The sequence below is a fragment of the Rhagoletis zephyria genome, unplaced genomic scaffold, assembly GCF_001687245.7.
Source record: "Rhagoletis zephyria isolate East Lansing unplaced genomic scaffold, Rhagoletis_zephyria_1.1 Rzeph_scaffold_03807, whole genome shotgun sequence".
NCBI lineage: Eukaryota > Metazoa > Arthropoda > Insecta > Diptera > Tephritidae > Rhagoletis > Rhagoletis zephyria.
Window position 1 is genome coordinate 1 of NW_016160890.1, and position 17,888 is coordinate 17,888.

A 17,888-nucleotide genomic window follows, 5' to 3' on the forward strand; every position below is an offset into this window, starting at 1 on the left:
ACTCTTTTGGCATTAAAAGTACTATTTAGTTATAACTATTAAAGTGCTTCTGGCATAGCCAATAATAAATTGTCAAAATTAACACGCAGGAGTATTTATAAACTTATTTATTTATGAATAATATTTAGTACGCACATAGTACGTATGTTTATCGATAGTTGCTTGATTTATGTATTTACTTTTTGCCCATTTTGCCACAATTTCATTCAAGTAAGGAGCAGGTAGTCTGAAATTACTTCAATATACATATGTACATATATAAGTATGCATATGCATGAGTACATACATACGTGTGTAAGTATGCATTTGTGTGAGTACAAGTGGGCTTTTGTATACTCTCTTACAGCCACATAATTGCCAATTAGTGATTAATGCGAGAAATATTTCACTTGTCCTTTTTGTGCTGTTTCACTTTTTGTAATTGTATGTTTGTGAATCTCTCTCTCTCTGTTATTTAATATTTAAAATTAATACTTATTAAACGCAGACATATTTACACGCGTCATGTTCAATTTTCCTGTAGCAATGAAAACTATGATTGAATTCATTTGAGTGCTGTCAAAACCATTTAACTTAAAATTAAATGAATGAGGGTAAATAAATACAGATTGAAGAAATTTGGCTACATAAACGATTCTCAATTCTCAAAGTTCTTAAAATTTCCTTCAAAGAGTTTTTTTTTGTTTTTTTTTTTTAATGTATATATCGACTGCTGAGTGGAAGATTGACCTATCTCAGCAGCCAGCTCGAAAACGCTCTATCTCAAAAAAATTTTCAAGAACGCCCTATTTCAGAATTCGTTTCAAAAACGCTCTATATCAGCACATTTTCAATATCAACATTTTAAGTGAGATAGGGCGTTTTTCCCGCCGCATTCTGAGATAGGGCGTTCTTCAACCAAATTCTGAGATAGGACGTTCTTGAAAATGTGTTTCAGATAGAGCGTTTTCGAGCTGGCTGCCGAGATAGGATAGTTATGGAAATTTATCTTAATTCACCGAGTTCTTTGAACTTATCGAGTAATCGATATTTATTGATTTATTTTACTGAAATTTGTAGATTTATCGAATAGAGGTTTTTGGAATTTTCAAAATATATAAAGTTATCGAAATTTGAAAGCTATATAAGTTTATCGAAAGCTTTAGAAAAATATGGAGCTATCAAAATTAACCGAGTTATCGAAATTAATAGAGGCATCCAAAGTTTATCGAGTTGTCGATTTATATCGATATCGATACATTTTCCAGCTATCGAGATTTATCGATCCCTCTAAACGTCCCTATAGTGATCGAAATTTTTCGAAATTAGTCGAGCTATGGAATTTTGTTGATTATATGATTTTAGCGTTTTGGAAATTCATCAAATTATCGATATGTATCAAATTTTCGAAATTTATCGAAAAACTGAAATTTATATTGCTAAAGACTTTCAAAGATGTTAAAAATTGTAGTAAAGTTTTAGTTACAAAGCAGAAGATTTTCCGGTAAATAATTTTGTACTTTATAAGTTGAACGACGTTCTTAGTTAGAAAACCTATCTTAAAAACCATAGAACTGGTCAAATTTCGGCAATAGCTGGCGTTCCTAGTATTTTATTATTCTTCAGTTACAAGTCATTAATCACACGCCATTTCTCATTATTTGTTAGCCATTAGTCATTATTTATAAGCCAATAGTTGTTAGACATTAGTCAATAGACTAAATATAGTTGACAGTAGTTGGTCATAAGTCATAATTAATTAGTCATTAATCATCATAAGTCGGTAGCTATAGTAATTAGGCATTATTCATACGACATTAGTTGGGAATGGTTAGTCATTATTTACTATTCGTACATCGTAGCTCAGTTGTCATAAGTTATAAGTCACAAGTTATTATTAATTACTTAAACAATTTGTCGTTAGTCATTAGTCATAATTCGCTACACTGAGAAAAAAATGAGTCCTATTCTCTTTGTTTCACGCCAAAAAATTTCCCAAAAAAATTTATATATATTTTTGAATACTTTTTTCTTTCAACACGATTTCGTTCTGCACTTCACAGATGAATTTTCGTAATTAAGAAAAATCGAAAAAAATCAAAATTACTATTCCGTCTAGTTTAATGACATTTAATGAAAGCCAACAAATAGTAGCAAGTCAATGCCTATTAAGAAACACAGTTTTTTGCTCTCCTGTAAAATTGGAGTGCCGTCAGATATTTAATCGGTTTTGTAAAGGCATCGGCGACATCTTTAATACAAATATGGAAACTTCATTTAATCACTCATTGCGTGGTCTAATGACTTTGCCCTTTTCGCTCTCTCTCTTCCTTCCTTCCTCCTAACCAACGTCGCTAAACTTTCGATGCAACTGGTGCCTTTCTGTCGTATAGGAAGTTTCACTTAAAAAAAAACATAAATCCTAATTTGTGCGAAAACTTTGTTAAATTAGTTACACCGTGGGACAAAAACAAAAAAAAAAATCGAAACACATGAGGAAGTTCATATACTCACGCAACTGTGGGCCAAATATAGTAAAACTGTATTTTTAGTTTTTCTCTCTGACGTCAGTATTTTTTTAAGGACTTTCTAGTTTCAAAGATATGATTAATTCCAAAAATTATTTAAAAAAAATGTATTCCAATATAATAAAAACTGTAAGAGTACCAAATGAAAGAGAAAATTCTGTAGAATTTATAAAAAAAAGTGAAATAGAATTTTTTGGCTCACAAGGACGAATAGGCATTGAAAATGTCCTTTTAATTAGTTCTATGTTTTATTTATTTATTTTTTAGCACATAAAGTTAGAAGGACGAAATTTGAGGATGTGGCCGAGTGCATATTAGTTCTCAAATATAATTTTTTCGAAAATAATGCTTGTAAAATTCCAAGGATATTCAATGACAAAATGTTAAAAGAACTTTTTCAATACCTAATCGCCCTAATGCACCAACAATTTAATCGGTCTTAATTCTACAGAATTTTCTCTTTAATTTGATAGTCATACTGTTTTTCTACAGTGCACTGAATTTTTTAATAATTTTTTGTAGGATTTAAAAAAAAAATCTTGATGTCAGAGAGAAAAACTAAAAACGCTGTTTTACTATATTATAGTATAAAAAAGGTATTATAAAACATAAAACATAAAGAAAACATATTTTCAATCTCCAAGTAATATTTTCGAACTTTAATACATACTTAACTTCTGCTTACTTTTTATTACAATTTATTCATATTTGCTATAGAGTTTCAACTTAACTTCATTTAAATGTTAAGTCATACAATCATTATTCATTAAAATCAATAACTGAAGATTTGTGATAAGCTTTCGAGTAATAAATGCCATTCAGTGCAAATACATACTTGCTCAGCATTTCTCTGCTGCCAAAAAGAGCACAAATCCATTGAAATTTATTCATTCTTCTCAACAACCATTAACACCTCCTTATGAAGACAAATCTGAAAATATATTTGTACATTTATAAATACATACAAACAAAAACATAAATACACACATCACTCTCTGGAATATTTCATTTCCAATTTATTAATGCCAATCTTTATTTAAATGAAATGCGTAAATTAGCCCTGCACGCAGTTGAACTGTGGAGTGTTCTCGCAAATGAAGACTATAATTCTTGCATTCAATCGTTTTTTAGATCCTTGATAAAACCAGCAATAAATGAATGAATGAATAAGTGTTGAAATAAATGAATAAGTGAGATACTTTATAAATAACAATATACGAAATGGGCTAGCAGAAAGTGGAAAAAGAACAAAAAACAACAAAAAGGATGGAGTAGAGTGATTTAAAGAAAGAACACTGCAGTCCGCTACTCAGTTCAGTTGAGACTATGAGGAACCAAACGAAAAAAATGCAAAGTCATAAGTAGAAGGAGTAAGTAGGTGCTGACCGAAGTGGAGACTTCAAGTGTGGTCTCATTGAGCGCTAAATTAAATGTATACCGTCGAACACAAGAAGCTGACATTTTCCGCCCACCTACTGTGGTCAGCAGCAACAAAAACAAAAAGAACAAAAACAAAAAAAAACTACTAATAACCAAGAAGGAACAACGTAGAAAGCAAAATCTACAAGCCTGTTCGTGAGCAGACAAAACATTAAAAAAAAAATGTAAATGGAACTGTCACTGTCGCTGTGTAGAGAACAACGAGCGGGCAAACGACATTGGCATTGGTGGGGTTGTTGTGGGAGTCGGCGACGATAGCATAGGGAGTGAGTGCAAATTTGGAGCAGCAGCTACGTAGAACCGTATGTGTGAGAAATTGCATGGAAAAACTCAATCATTACGGCAGCAGCAGGGAGTTAATTTAGTTAGACACCACTAACAGTCAACAGCTAGCAGCCAGCTGCCCGTAACCACTAGCTACTAACTATTAGCTAGACAACTTGTGAACTACTACTGGTTTGTAATTCTGAGGCTGCTGCCCTGCTCATCAGCAAATGCCATCTTGAACGTCATTGTCAGCGTCAGCGTCATCATCATCACTATCCTCGTCGGCAGCAGCAGCAGCAGCAGAAACAGCAACAGCAACAGCATTAGATGCGTAAACAGCACTCGCATTTGCATTTGAACTCTCAACATTAAGCGGCATAGGGCAGTAGGATGTAACCCGCTTTCAGTTGCACTGAAGCGGCAGTGTTACCAATAAGATAGCTTTCGTTAGCGTTGCCTTTGTGTCACTTAAAGTTGCCTGCCGTCTTTTGGAACAGCAACAAATCACTGTCAAAGGACTCATTGTCATTTGTGTGTGTGTATGCAACAGTCGTCGTTTTTACATTGCTTGAACAGCAGTAGTGTATCGTTCGTTAGACAACGCACGGTGGGTCGGTCATTCGGTCATTCCGTCGGTCAGTCGTACGGTTGGTCGGTCGGTCGGTCGGTTTGTCGCTCAGTCTGTCGTAACAGTTTGTGACAGTAAACATCTGTCTGTCATTTGGCCGTTCATCATTCACATAGTTCACAATCCGCAAAGGCATTTGTTTGTGCGGGCGTTGTGGGTGGGTGATGCCAACCCACTGAGAGCGAATTATGAAGCACCAGGGTTCCAGTTATTGTTGTCGCTGGTTCACACTTTTCTTGGTCGCCACGGGCATTGTTCTTGGTAAGTATTATTGTCATTGTTCTCGCTTTGCTCTCTTTACATATTTACATACATACATACAGACGTATTTAAGTACACACCCTCATACATACAAAGTGTAAGCATTATTTGTTTTCGTCCTTAATGGATTTGCTAAATATCCCGCTTAGCTGACGCTTTGTTAGCCATAATAATTAAATGTAATGAAGAATAATTCTGCGAGTAATAAATTTTACCGTTTGTCTTTTGAAGTGTAGTTACTTAAATAGGCGTGAGATGTAACAAATCAAAGGACACTTGAGTAGAATATGCGGAAAATAATGAAATGAGCGAACACTTTGGACTTTTTTAATTAACTCAACTCAGAAGTAGGTAGCAGTTATCTGTAAAATTTATGCAGTTATTTTTCAACCGCGTAATAAATACCTTTCTTGATAAGACACATTGTGGCACCCTAAAATATGGCATGCAGACGAATTGTTATCTCCATTGATCGTTTAAATAACGTAAAAAAAGAAAATAGATTACGAAAATCAGTTTTGTCAATTTTAAAGAAAATTAACATATCATATGAGTTTGTAAATAATATAACCTAAAGTAGAAAAATATTTGAAGATAAATTTCGAAATTTTGGAAATTGGATTTATATACTTACTAGAAATAATACACTCAAATTCTTAAGTTTATTTTCATTTCGTTCGGTAGAGATTAACTTGGAATGAGCCTTTTGTTAAAGTCGAAGCTCTAGTTTTTATATATGTTTTTCAGAATATTGTTAAAAATTAATATTAAATATTGTCAGACACTTCCGACGGACGCTTTAAAGTTCACGTAATCAATAGTTAAGTTTGATCAAACGCCAACGCCATCGAAATAAAAAAAAATCGATTTTTGAAACTCGAAATAAAACTAATCGATGCAGGAAGAAATCTTCAAAAAATAAATCGATCTCCCAAGATCGATTCATACAATTTGCCAGAAACCGCCCTTACTTAATTTTCTTAAAAAAAAAAAACAAAATACGGTCTTCTGACCAACACTGAAATTACAAACATTATTATAGGTATATTTCAAAACATGCATTGCTATAACGGTTTGAATATCCAGAATTATCCAAAAGCTATCAGGTAGCTTACAATCCTTAACTACCTAAAATAAATTAAACACATTTTCTCACTCAATTCGTTGGTCATCTTTTATTTTTTGGAGTTTGTCTACTTTATAAAATTGAAATTTTGAGAACAACTCAAATGCCAAATAAAAGTAAAACAAAAAACAAATAGATGAAAATATTTAAATTTTCATTTATTTTGTTATGTTAGCAAACTTCAAAAATGTTCAGGGTGCTTCTCAACGGATTTACCTTCAAATTTTTTTATCATGGCCCTACTTAGGAAAATAGTAAAATTTTTTTTGAATTTTTGTTTTTTAAATTTAACCGCTATTTTAAAAAAAATTATTTTTTAGCAATACAGATTTTTTTAATCTTTTTTTTTGTTTTCTTATTCAACTATTTGTTATTAGGTCAAAAAATCGCAAATACGATTTTTTATGTCTTCGCTAACTACATACATATTTCACTCCTAATTACCCTTTCTAGAAAAATTTAAGTATGCAGTTTTGTAGCGCATTTTCTTCCATACAAAGTATGCTCGACAAAATTTTCATATGAATAAAATGCCTAGCAATGACAAACAAAATTGCCAAAAATCAACAATATTTTGCAGCCACTTGAAGCTTTTTATTATATTAAAACTTAATGGGCTACGAAATTGCATCCCCGAAATTTTTCTAGAAAATATTAATTTATGCCTTGCCGCTCACTTTGAAATGCTTTCAATATCATTGTACTCCAAATTGCGCTTATTTTTTTTTTTGTTAAATAGACTAGCGTAAATACCCTAAATAACAGCTAGATGCAATACCAAGCCCCCTTCATTTTTCTTACTAGCCTCAAATTAAAATTTGATTAAAATTTTCTAACTTTTCTAATGCAATGTTGTATGCATCAATTGAGAAAAAATCGAGTGTAGATTCTCGAATTTTTTGGGTCGCTTCACGGATCGAATCGGAACTAAAAAAAACTACAATAAATAGAATCGGAAGGGCTGGATTAATCGATCTTCGATTTAAAAACGGCATCTCCAGTGTATACATGGCGTATGAGTAACATAATATCCTTCTCATTTTTCATACTACATACAAAAAACAAACGAATTAATGAATTTCCTACTGTGTATTTTTAATCAAACAATTATTATTGATAGATAGATAACTAGATCTGAGACTTATTTACCGTGAGAGCGCTGTCAACGTATGCATTTTTATAAAATTTTCCTACAACGCCACTATGAAAAAAACACGAATGGGCATTTATTGAGAAATTCTCTATCACTTAGTAAATTTATTTGCTTCTCGAAGCATTGATCCATCCTTTGGAAGGCCCTGTAATCAGCGGTTGTGCTGCTGAGTTGGGCGAACGTTCCAAAAGCTGCTATTCAATAGCTGGTTTTGTATAGAAAACGGTTTCACATGCAAATAGATTTTAACAATTTAGAATTTTTGTGAGAAGAAATTTAAAATATTTGACATTTTTGAAACCAAATATCTTGAAAAAAAAAAATCAGCTACTCTACTAATACTACCGAATGCATTTTTTTACGGAACAGGTGAATTATGCCACTTTCAAAATAAATGGCTCACAAACATACGTATGTAGATAGTTTACTACATATAGTAAAATCTCTCAAACAATTGACTAAAAATGTAAAAATATGTCCAAGTATAATTTTGTTATATTCATGAGAGATACCTATGGGGCTTTCGACAAAGCCAAGGGAAGCACATTGTCCATACTAATTCTAAATAAAGCTCATCGGAATTTTCTATTATATTTTTTCCTTCGGATTTTGCTCAGTTAATGAAATAATTTATTATGCAAGTAATCAGAACGAGAAGCTCTTAATAAACTCTCAAACATTCCTATTTACACAGTACTCATGTCGTAAATATTTAATATAAAATTTTTTTTTGTAAGTCTGCATTCCACGTTATAATTTATGGCTAAATTTATTTGTTTTATGTCCCACATAAAAGGTAATATATTAACAAACATAAGTTTCAAAAACATTACATATTCTCCTAAAACTAAATTTTCTTTTGAGCTAAAACTTGTTTTAGTTTAAAAATGCAATAAATTGAGTCGTTGACTTTCAAAAAATGGAAATTGAATACAATTTATGAGTACACACTTTCAAAGGAAAGCTAACAGAAAAGCAAGTGGAAAAATAAAGTATGTATGTACATTAGACTGCATCACCAAAAAAAAAAAAAATGTGGAAGTTTTTCCGACGGAACCAAAATATTTCGGAACAATATTAAACGCGAGCTGGACCGATTTGAAGATATCACCAAAAATGGATTTTTTATGAATAAAAATAGTTTCTTAAAGAACTTTTTGAAAAAAATTCATCTCAGATAACAAAACAGATTAAGCATAAATTTACATAAAAAATATTTAAAATAAAAATTTAAAATAAAAATTTGAACGGAATTGTAATAATTAGACTTTTGGTGATTTTTTTTAAGTTTTTTTCAAAGATTTATTTACGAAAAACTTGAATAACTAGGCCAAAACTATTCCGTTTTAGATTTATGTGGTCCCGGTAAAAAGATATTTTCCCACTCTTTTAATTTCTGTGCAAAAAGAAACTCATTCACGTCCCTTTTTTTTTTCAAATACCAACACATCTTAATTCAACTTGGAATGACGCTCGTTGATCCCACCTTTCTCTTTCATCCTATGAAAGAATTTATTAGCAAAGAAAAAATACCTTTCTGATACCACAGAAGTCTATGTCGGAATAGTTTAGGCTCAGTTATTCAAGTTTTTCTTAAAAAAAGCTTTGCAAAAAATAAAAAACCAGCATCAAAAATCTCATTATTACGATGCCGTGAAAAATTAAAAAAAAAAATATGTACATTTTTTAAGCTTGAACCGTTTTGTCATTTGAGGGAATTTAAAAAAAAAAAATCTTTAAGAAACTATTTTTATTTATAAAAAGCTCCATTTTGGAGGTATTTTCAAACCGGCCCAGCTCACGTAAATATTAAAATTTTCCGAAACATTTTGGTGGAAGTCTTAAAATATAATAGATTTATGTTTCCAGTGGAAACACAGTACCGTTTTTTTTTGTATGGGGAGTGATGCAGTCTAATGTGAGTATGTACACATTTGTAATATTTATTTATTTTTCTCTTCTTTACCTACTCTAGTATTTTGTCCACGCTCTAGTCTGCCCTTAAATTATTGCTGAAGCTAGCAATAAGTATGTATGTACACTGCCATTCAATATCCGCTACAAATTGAGTCATCTCCAACATCTGTAGGTACAAAGGCATCCGGTCAAAATAAATACAATGCCAATATATTTACTTTTGTATGCATGTGTGTTTACGTCCCACGCCAATGTAAACACTGGCCTATCACAAAAACAAAAATAAATATACATATATAACATGGAATGTCTCAAAATTCCAGCTTGTTAGGACCTTTGATAAGCAAGAAAAGCACAAAACGAAAAAAAAAAACGAAAAAGAAAAACTAGCCGGAAAGTGCTTTCAAACACCTGCGTTGCTGTGTACTTTCATTTGTTTATTTAAAGCTTCAACATATGCGGCCACTTTTTTATTTGACTGCAATTTTTCATTGCCTTGCAGTTGTTTACATACGCACTCATACTCTTTCTCTCTCTTTTCTCTTTTGTGTTTTTTTTTTGCGGCATTTTTTTCCCGGCTCGACAATTTCTAGTATCGCCAGATATACACACAACTATTGCTGACAACTATAAACAAGCGAAAACCAAAATCACAACAACAAAAATGATAAAAAATACTACGATGCGTACATTCAAAACGCTGGAGGCGATGGATTTTATTGACGCCAACAGGTACAATGCCAATAAAAAGCACAACAACGTTAACAGCTATGATTCAAGTATGATGGCTAGCAGCAACAGCAACACCAACAGCAACACCAACAGCGTCAATAGCAATAGTAATGACAACACAACAAGCATTAGGGTTCCAATCAAAGAGGAATGGAGTCGGCGGCTGGAGCATATGGTTTCTACACCTCAAACGATGACAATAATAGTCGAAAAGCCCACAATGGTAAAACACACAACAACAAGAGCAACAGCAACAGCAACAGCAGATAGTATGCGAACTACCACAATTACAACAGCAGCAGCAGCAACAACAAAGGCAATCACAACAAACATTGATAGTGCAATAAAGATGCCGCCGACTGACAGCAGAGCCAATATAAATGTCAGCGACATAAAGAACAGCACAATGATATATAAGCAGCAGCAGCTTCAAAACCAACATGATCAACATCAGCATTGGCAGCATTGGCAGCATTGGCTGAATAAGCCACATCGACGACAACAACAGAAACAAATAGAGCGCGTACAACAGCTATATGGGCCAACGGCAGTAGCAGCAGCAGCGGCAGCGGCAACGGGCAGCAGAGAAGGCGAAAAACCACAACCGTACGTTGCCAATACTTTGTTAAGCAACAAAACATCAACAGCAATGAATATTGAGACGACGACGAGGACGACGCCCAATAACGTCCGCATAAGGGGCGAGTCATTGGAAGTGACAGCGGCGGCACAAACGCAAATAGCAATCAACAGTAATAGGAACAGCAACAGCAACAGCCTTACAACGGAAATAACTGCAACAACAACAACAACAACAACAACAGCAGCATCAATAACAACAATGCCATCAACAATAACAATACCGGCAATAAGCACAACGCCAACAACTACACAAAGCCAACAATTTGAGTCAATGCGCATTTCTTATTACATGAACGATGCCTCTGACGACTTACAGCTGGAGCTGCTGAGGCTAAAGCTAAAACCGTTGCTAAAGCCGGAGCTGGAGCTGAGGCAAGCAACGGAAACGGATGTAAAAGTGGCTGTGGCAAGGGAAGGGGAAATGAGTGTGGAAGTGGAAGTGGGTCGTCAACAACATCAACACAAATTTTCCTCTGCTTATTTAGACAACGACGAGGACTACAGCAACGACGATCAACACAATTATGCGCCACTCGAACGGTTGCCGGCGCAGCGCAGCCGTTGGACGCGACAGGTGGAAGAGGAACCGGTAGATAAATGCCGTCAATTTGTTGAGGGCGAAGCGGAGAAAAATGAATTCTACAGTCCCGATTATCCAAACGATTACCCAAAGAACATCAACTGCACACGCATTATTACAGGTGAGTGTTCGTTGTCGTACGTCGTACATACGTCGTTGTAGTCGTCAAAAGTTGAATGTTGAAAATTACGTTTTTATGTATGTATGCATAGATTACTCATACGCCCCGGGCGTGTGTGTACATACATGCATATGTTTGTATTTACATTAGACCGCCTCTGATGACACACAAAATAAAAAAAAAATTTAAAAATATTCGCAAAAACTATACGACCCCGACAAAAATATTTGGCTTAATTTAGCGCTTTAAAAGAAACTGGACATACGTACATATTTGGCGATATAAAATAATATTACATAAATTTTGGTAATTTATAAAGTGTTAGGTTAAAAACTTGGCATGAATTTTTGGTAAAAAAATTACATAGTTACATATAGCTATGGTAGTTTATAAAGCGGATATACATTTTTGGAACTTTTGAAACAGGCATGATTTTGATGCATTTTTAGAGTCAACAGAAAAATTTGAAAATTTGGTTATGATTTTAGGCATCAAAAATTATTAGACATGACTTTTTGGTTATTTAAAAGCTGCCCATATTTTATTTAAAATTAAAAAATTTTTCTCGATTTCAATGCTAGACATGAATTTTTGCCAATTTCGAAAGTGGACATTTTTTTTGTAAAATAAAACCTGGGCAAAAGCTTTTTATAATTAAAAAATTGGAAATAATTTCTTTAACATTTCAAAAACGTGTCATACATTTTTTGGTAATATAAAAGGTTGACATAAATTTGTGGCTATTTAAAAACTTGACATAGATTTTTGCTAATTTTAAATTTAGACATTTAAACATAATTTTATGACAGTTCGCGGCATGCATTTTTCTCCAATTTTACAACTGGACATAATTTTTGGTAGCCTTAAAGCTAGACATAACATAATTTTTTTTGTAATTTAAGTTACCAAGTATTGCGTGAAAATTTGGCATAACTTTTGATAATTTCATAACTGGACATAGTTTAAAAATTTATTACAAATTTATTTTAAAAAGTGGACATACATTTTTGCTAACTTAAAAACTGTTAATGATTTTTTAATGATTTAAAAACTGCGCACAAAATTTTAAAACTGGTTATAAGCTTTTGGCAATTTAAAATTGGCATAATTTTTTGGCAGTTACAAATACTAGACATCAATTTTCGGTAACATATAAATTGGGTATTGTTTTTTTTTTGGTTATTTTAAAAATAGGTCATAATTTGTTGGAAATTTAAAAATTGAACGAAAACTTTTTGAAATTTTCAAGCTGGATATAAATTTTTGGCCATTTAAAACCTCCACATGCCTTGTCGACAATATAAAATTTTTGGAATTTTAGAAACAAGAGATGAAATTTTCGTAATTAAGAAAGTGGATATTATCTAAAAATTTTAAGTTAAAAACTGAACGTAATATTTTGGTAATTAAATAAAAACTGGACATCAATATTTGGCTATTTGAAAAGTTGGTACATTCTTTTCGAAATTTTAGAAAGTTTTAAACACTGAGAAAGTGGGTATTTTTTTCAATATTTTGAAATCTCGCCATTAACTTGTGGCCATCTAAAAATTTAACACATTTTTGGACATACTTTTTCATATCGAATGGATATAAATATGCGACTTTGAAATATTGGTAAAGATTCATGGGCGGTAAACGTAAACAACGACCATCACATTGTATTATTCAGTTCTCCATGTCCATATTTTATGACCATTTTTCAGAGACATACCATTTTTTTTTTAATTTTTTATTGATAATTTAATGTGGCTAGATTTTGAATGGTCAAAAATTATTAGCAGTTTTTTAACAGCAATAAAATTAGATATATATAAAAAAATTTAAATAGTTAATGTGCGACATCCTAATGTACATAATGCCATACGCATATGTATAGGTAGGTAGGTAGATAGATAGCTAACAAAACACACAAAACACCTTGAAGCGCAACAAGCGTGGAAGCAATAAGGTAAAAGCACACTGAATGACACGTTTAAAAATGTATGTGAAAACTCAATTTTTTATTCATACCAGCACCACCAGCGCAACCATCACCGCCACCATTAGTCACCCCCATACCTACAATACATACATACTTTCACTTGGTAGGCGTGTGTGCGCGCCTGCCCCTGGTATTTACTGCCTGCCACATTTTGTATAACCTTATCTTATTATTTATTCATTTTTTTTTCTCTCTTTTCTCTATTTTTTTCCGCATCCTTCCTTGCTTGGCCTCCTGCAGCGCCGAAAGGACAAATAATCCGTTTAGATTTTCGTAATTCATTCCACATCGAAGCGAAAGAGGAATGCAAATTTGATTTTCTCGAGGTAAGAGCACTCAATTATATGGCTCATTTGCGTGAATAAAGTGTTAAGCTGTAGTGTAAATACTTTTTTTAGCTTTATCTACTATAGAAAATGCTTTCTATACTTATAAATACATATGTATGTATATCTAACTATATTATATGTAGATACGTGATGGCCAGTATGGTTTCTCGACATTGATTGGTAAATATTGTGGTACGGATTTTCCACCGGAAATCACATCGAAAGAGCGTTACCTCTGGTTGCATTTCCATTCGGATGAGAGTATTGAGTATTCTGGTTTTACAGCTGTTTACGAATTTATCGATCGCAGTAAAGAAGGTAAGTTTGCACATACATACATAACTACTCGTATACGTAGACATTTATTAGGATTTAAATTGAAAGACAAATATTTATGGTTTAAAGTGATAGTGTTGCTCAATATATATAATTTTAATGTACATACATATGTAAGTGTGTAACTTTATTTTTTTGGCAAGGTAGAGCATTACTTTTTTTATTAGAGGATTACTGTTTAACTCCTAGCTGATTTTAAAAGAATCCGCTCACATAAATTTCGTGGTCAAATTATGTTAATTAACGCAGATATGCTTCTATTTTTGGCTTTGATGCCGATTAGAGGATGCCATTCCAAGACCATATTTGTAATACTGCCATCTCCTCGCGCAAAGTATGTCCTATCCACCTCCATTTCTGTTTTCAAATGCAGATGTCGAAGGCCCCCATGATAGCCTGTCTGACACCAAACTCCGTCGTATGTAGCTTTACGAACAGCGAAGCACTCCTCTATGGCGCAGGGCTGTCCAAAAGCACTTTTTATGTACGCTACTGAAAGCCTTTTCGAAATGGGCAAAAACAGCTATGAGTGTAATAAAATTGGGGCCACCTAGCTGTTAAGCAACAGCTAATAGACAAAGGAAATCTAATAAAACATCCAACCTATACTGGCAGCTCGAAAATGGGTCTATCGTCATCGCCCAGCAGATTGCATTGAGAAAGGTTTACAAACTTCCAAATTGCTCAAGTATTTAAAATTCGAGCATGGTATAAAAATTGCTGCAAATTTAGATAGTCTTGTTTCCAACAGGGAATGAGCGTACAATCCCTTCGGCAGTACATACCGGTCCCACAAGTTCAGGAAAAGTAAGGAACAGCTAGCTACATCCGGTTAACTAATCTTTATACCTGCAGACTATCGCATTTACTTTGGCCATCGGTTGATTAACGAATAACAAGGCCCTATAAAGTAACGTACAACTTCTTCAAAGACTTGGCAGTTTTGACGCAATTTAATTTAATCGCCTAATTAAACTCGGAGCGGTTTGTTTTAGCACAAACATTTGTAGAAATACTTAGGCCTGGTAAAATCTTTTTTTTCTCTTGGCATCACAATTAATGAATTTCTATGCACAAGGGATTTTTACAATTGATGCCAGTTTGTGCTATAAATTATGAAAACCCCGACCCGTTGAAGTTCAGTACTTTAATTAGGTAATGCATTTCCCTTTTCTGGCTGCAGTCTGGGCACTTAACTAATGATCATTAAATTCTCAATTCTGGCATCTGTCTTTTTTAACTCACCGCAGCCTTTCGAAAGACAAAAGTTTTTCTATACCGGCAACTATATTTCGAATGACAAATTAAAAGATCTGCTAGCGAGAAGGATAACGTTATTCTATTTATCGTTTAGCAATAAGTTTTCCAAAAACCAAACGAAATTATAAAATTTTTTATTTTTTTAAACAAGAAGAACTAAAATTTTAAGAAAATTAAAGTAAGAAAAGACAACCAATTAATCAAAAAATATCCAAACGTTAAACAAAATGAAAAATATATTTATTTTTTAAGCAACAAAACTTAAAACTTAAAAGAAAAAATTTAATTGGAAAAGAAAAAAAATATTGAACTAGGATCTCTCGAATGGCACGAAAGTTCTCTGCTCACTGGGCCATTGCGACATTTACAGAAACGTTATCGAAATTTATTGAAAACAACCAAAAAATTTCAAAATCATTCGTTAAAAAGATTAAGTAAAGAATTTTTTTTTCTTATGTAAGGCTAGGAATTAATGTTACTCATACGCCATGTATGAAATATGAAATCATACTATATATTACCATGACCGTTAACAACTTTATTTATCAATCAATTTTCTTTTTGGATAGCTTGATATTTTTGTAAAAGAATAAGCTTTAATACCAATAAGAGGAATTTACAAAATGTTCCCCTATTAAAGTTCGCATTTTTTATTCACAATGCAAACTTAAAATGAAAACATCTTGCGTTCTTGTGTCATTTTAGCAAACCCACAGTGCAGTATGTCTGAAATAAGCACTTTCTGCGGCCAAAAATCGATCAATGCAGATAGGCATTTAAAATCTTGCAAACATGCTTCTGAGAATCTTAAAAGACTTTGAGTTAAAAATTAGCGAAATCGGCCCATAAGCACACTCCCGCCCCGCCCATATGAATGGTGTCCCAGACCACCCGCCTACCCGTTCTAAAATGGAGGAACAAATTTTTATTGGAAATCTGAAAATTATGAACTACCAAGTCGGGGATGCTTTATATTTTGGTCGTATTACCGACTTCCGGTTTCGGCCGGAAGCGTGTTAAACAGACTGTAAGTCCATTATTTTAATCGGAAGTCCATTCCAGAGAAACGTTTCTGACAAAAGTTACGTACTTTTGTCCGCAGAATCATAATCTGTAATAAAAACATGTACTATGTACCATTTAAAAAAATTTCTTCCCGTCCATCCACACGTTGAATATTTGTTCATTTTTACTTCGATGACGTCTCAAAATGGTAATTTTATCAAAGAGCAGCAAGACGCTGCAGACAATTGACACATCAAATAAAAGTAGATATAATGTCCTTTTATCAGATATATATATATATCATATCGGACGAGATCGAACAGAAAAAGTCCCACTCCATGAAACAAGCACAATATGTTTAAATTTATATAATCATAACATGCACTTTGTAACAGTGAATTTTTCAAAAACACAAATGTTATTTAAAGTCACAATCGTTAAAGTCTATTGATTATATTCCATTGTTAAAATAATCACACTTCAAACTTTTTATATACATAAAAAAAAACCGCGCTGCACTGCAGTTCAATAAAATTCAAGCACAAACTAAAACCAAAACCACAAGCTTTACGTTGCTTATAGGGGACCAGGGTTACCTTGCGGTCATAAATTTATAATTTCCTTTCTAATTAGATTGTCTAAAATAAAAGTCCGCCCGTTAAAAATTTTGAAAGCAAAAACTGAAAATTGGACTTTTGTTTGCACAAAGTGCCAGAGAATTTCTGTTTTTAAACATAATTATTTGACAAATATTAGGTATGCAATTTTGTAGCCAGCCGACTAAATTTTAGTATTGTAAGTTTCAAGTGACTACAAAATACCGTTGGTTTTTTACAATTTTTTTCCGAATGGTATTCTGCCTTTCCATCATAAAAAGTTATAGTCAAAATATGAATTTCTTATGGAGTAAGTGCACAAAACTGTTTTCGTAAATTGCACTTTTTATATAAAAAAAAAAAGGTACAAGTGCGGCGGCAAAAAAAAGTAAAAAATAACGCTAAATTATAGCTCTTAAAACTAAAATTAAAAAAAAAAAAAAACAAAAAAAAAAATTTTTAAAAAAAAGTTTGAAATCTAGGTGAAAATTTGTGCGCTACACTTTTATAAGAAATGCCCTAGACTTTTATAAGAAATGTTAATCATTAAATAAACAAAAGAAATATGTACAGCCAAAACTGGTCAAAATAAACTATTATGTCTGCCACCTGTATATGTATGTATGTTTAAATAAAATTCAATGAATATTTTTGGAAAACTACAAAAATAAAATACATGCATAATTCTTTTTACACCGAAATTTCCCTGCCGCTTGTCTCGTGATTTCTGCATAACTAATTCGGTTAGTTTTTTCAGTGGTGAATTCTTTGACCTATGGAAATGGACAATGTGCCTAAAAATATGCAGCATTTACCGAAGCTTTACAAACACAATAGGTAGAAGTCGTAAGTAAACGTTTTTTTTTCGATTTTTTCGGATAAAAGATGTAGCCTTTGGCTGAGCTGCTTACATGCATATGTAAATACTATGTACGTACATATATTTATATAAGTGGTTACATGAATTTATTCATAAGCTTAAGTACAAAGATAGCATGGAGAGA

At 32.7% G+C, this 17,888-nt stretch overlaps 1 protein-coding gene across 1 annotated transcript in view; it reads left to right on the top strand.

Moving 5' to 3' along the window:
* Positions 1 to 3,743: 3,743 nt before the first annotated feature.
* Positions 3,744 to 17,888, top strand: part of LOC108369696 (uncharacterized) — a 39,555-nt gene continuing 25,410 nt past the window's right edge. Inside the window, exons 1-4 of the mRNA XM_017624860.1 lie at positions 3,744 to 5,103; positions 9,893 to 11,374; positions 13,599 to 13,684; positions 13,831 to 14,005. Coding sequence (XP_017480349.1) covers positions 5,031 to 5,103; positions 9,893 to 11,374; positions 13,599 to 13,684; positions 13,831 to 14,005 — 1,816 coding nt within the window. The 5' untranslated portion in view covers positions 3,744 to 5,030. The remainder of the gene's footprint in view (positions 5,104 to 9,892; positions 11,375 to 13,598; positions 13,685 to 13,830; positions 14,006 to 17,888) is intronic.